The sequence below is a fragment of the Chelonoidis abingdonii genome, chromosome 11 (assembly GCF_003597395.2).
Source record: "Chelonoidis abingdonii isolate Lonesome George chromosome 11, CheloAbing_2.0, whole genome shotgun sequence".
Classification (NCBI taxonomy): Eukaryota; Metazoa; Chordata; order Testudines; family Testudinidae; genus Chelonoidis; species Chelonoidis abingdonii.
In genome coordinates this window covers 21,856,949-21,859,609 of record NC_133779.1, presented here as the reverse complement: position 1 = coordinate 21,859,609, position 2,661 = coordinate 21,856,949, and the positions used below count along the sequence as shown (strand labels likewise).

Sequence of the window (2,661 nt, the reverse complement as noted above, 5' to 3'; positions counted from 1 at the left end):
AGAGAACCCAGGAGTCCTGGCTCCCAGCCCCCCCTCCTCTAACCCACCAGCCCCCACTCCCCTCCCAGAGCCAGGAGAGAACCCAGGAGTCCTGGCTCCTTCCCCCTCTGCTCTAACCCACCAGCCCCCACTCCCCTCCGAGAGCCGGGCCGGGAACCCAGGAGTCCTGGCAGTGGTGTCCATTGCTCACAGCAGAGTTGGGGTGTGATTGTTGCCCCCATCCCCCATAGGATTCAGCCCTGACCCAGATTCTCCCTCACTCAGTCAACCCTGCAATTTCAATGGCTTAAATTGTTACTCACCAGTTACACCCGCTCTGCCCCAGAGGTGGTCGCATCTCTGCGCCGGGCGAGGGGTCCCTGGGAAACCAGCCGCCCCACGCCAGAGGTGGTCGCATCTCAGCACCCAGCTCTAATACATTTTCTCTCTCCCTGCAGGGACGTCCCGAGGTCTCTGCTCCCTGACATTCAGCGGGGCCTCCCCTTTCCGGGCTCCCCAACTCGGGCCGCCCTAGTCTCTGGCTCCTACCTCTATTACCACTATGGCTGTGACGGGGTGGATGACCGGGGCTGGGGCTGTGGCTACCGGACCCTCCAGACCCTCTGCTCCTGGCTGACAGGGGCCGGAGCGGAGCCGGGGGGCTGCCCCCGGCCGGTCCCCACCCTCCTGGCCATCCAGCAGGCCCTGGTGGAGATGGGAGACAAGCCCCCGGCCTTCGCCGGCTCCCGGGACTGGATCGGCACGGTGGAGGCCGGCTTGTGCCTGGATCACTTTTTTGGGGTGCCGTGCAAAATCGTGCACACCCTCCGGGGCAGGGGCCTGGGGGGGCAGGTGGGGGCCTTGTATACTCATTTCCAGGAGGGTGGGGGGCCTGTGATGCTGGGGGGTGATGCTGACAGCTCCTCCAAGGGGCTACTGGGGGTCTGCTCCGTGCCCGCCGGCCACCATCTCCTTGTCCTGGATCCCCACTATTACAGGGGGGCTGGGGGCCTGGGGCGGGAGGGGATGCAGGCAGCGGGGTGGGTGCGCTGGCAGGGCCTGGCCTCCTTCGACCCTGCCTCCTTCTACAATCTCTGCCTGCCGCAGTTCTGGCGGGACGCGGGCGAGGGAGATGGCGCTGGTGAAAACTGATTTGCACGAGCGAGCATCGCCCGGATGGCTCTGAGGGAGTCACTGGGCCCCCGGGAGCTTTGCACAAGGGCAATGTCACAGGGATCTGTGAATATTTGCTTGCACGAGCAAGGATCACCCGGATGGCCCCCAAGAGATTCCACAAGGAAGATGTCACTAGGACTCATGAAGCTTGGTTTGCACAAGCAAGAATTGTCCAGAGAGCCACCAAGAGCTTTGCACAAGGGAGATGTCACTGGGACTTGTGAACACTGCTTTGCACAAGTGAGAGTCACCCAGTTGGTCACCAAGGGAGTTGCACAAGAGGGCCATGTGAATTTGGTTTACACAAGCGAGAGTCACCAGACGGCCACCAAGGGCTTTGCCGGGGACTCATGAACGTTGGTTTGCACGAGCGAGAGGAGTTTGCCCAAAGCTACCACTCTCCCGGCCTGACCTGAGAGAATGACGATTCCCAGCTGATTTTGGGCCACGTGCCCCCTCCATGCTCTGGAAGGGAACGAACAGGACAGGGCAGATAGCGAGTGATCCATCCCCTGTCGTCCACTCTCGGCTTCGGGCAGGCAGAGGTTTAGGGACACCTGGAGAATTGGGGGGGTCGCATCCCTGGCTGTCCTGGTTAATAGCCATTGAGGGACCAGGAACGTCTCTGATTCGTGTTTGACTCCAACGATGCTTTTGGCCTTAGCAGTGTCCTGCCGTGAGGAGTTCCCCAGGTTAACTGTGTTGCATGAAGCAATCTTTCCTTCCTGCTGCCTAGTCATTTCAGCGGGTGACCCCTGGTCCTGGTGTGAGCCGCGAACCATCTCCCACACTACCCAAATCGCTTTCACGGCTCATTCAGCCCCCCTGCCTTTTGCACGCTTCCTTCGGGGAGCCCGGCCCTCCTGGCGTCGCCAGGAATTAACGATCCGTTCAGTAAGGAAAGAGCGCGTCCCGAGATGAAACGCCTGGGAATCTGGCTGGCCACAGCGGGCCACTCGCTGGGACAATTTTCTCCCCGCTGCTCAGGGCACAAACCGCGGAGACGCCGGGGCGAATGTGTTCTCGGCTGGGGAGCCCGCTCCGAGCCAGGACCCCCAAGGCTGCCCCAAAAAGGAGCTGTTAAAACCAGAAGCCGGGGAGTTTGGGGGAGCAAACACTCTCTAAAGGGAAAGCAAGCGGCGGGGCGGGGGGGGGGCTGGGACGGCCCCAGGAACGGGCCAGTCCAGGCCCACCCCAGTCCAAAGACGGGGCAGTTGCAGGTCTCCACTGGGGAACTGGAAAGCAAGGGCCGTGGATGGATCCGGGTGCACCCACAGATAAACCTTGTGTCTCATGCGTATTTTTCCCTCTTTAAATGTGCCTTTGCCACCTAGGGAGGTTTCCCTGTTACCAGCTGGGCATTCCTCGACCTTCGCTCCTCTGCAACTTCGGTTTCCGTAAATCCAGTTACAATGCTTATTGCATCAGGCAGAAAAGGATGAATATTTTCTCTTCGCTGTTTTAGACCCTGTTCCTGTCATCGAATAAACCTCTGTTTTGCTGGCT

At 60.5% G+C, this 2,661-nt stretch overlaps 1 protein-coding gene across 1 annotated transcript; it reads left to right on the top strand.

The window, feature by feature from the left end:
* The first annotated feature begins 442 nt into the window (after nt 1–442).
* UFSP1 (UFM1 specific peptidase 1) lies at nt 443–2,607 on the top strand. Its single transcript, XM_075070423.1, has one exon. The coding sequence runs from the start codon at nt 694–696 to the stop codon at nt 1,129–1,131; it is 438 nt and encodes a 145-aa protein (XP_074926524.1). The 5' UTR covers nt 443–693; the 3' UTR covers nt 1,132–2,607.
* Nucleotides 2,608–2,661: the final 54 nt, after the last annotated feature.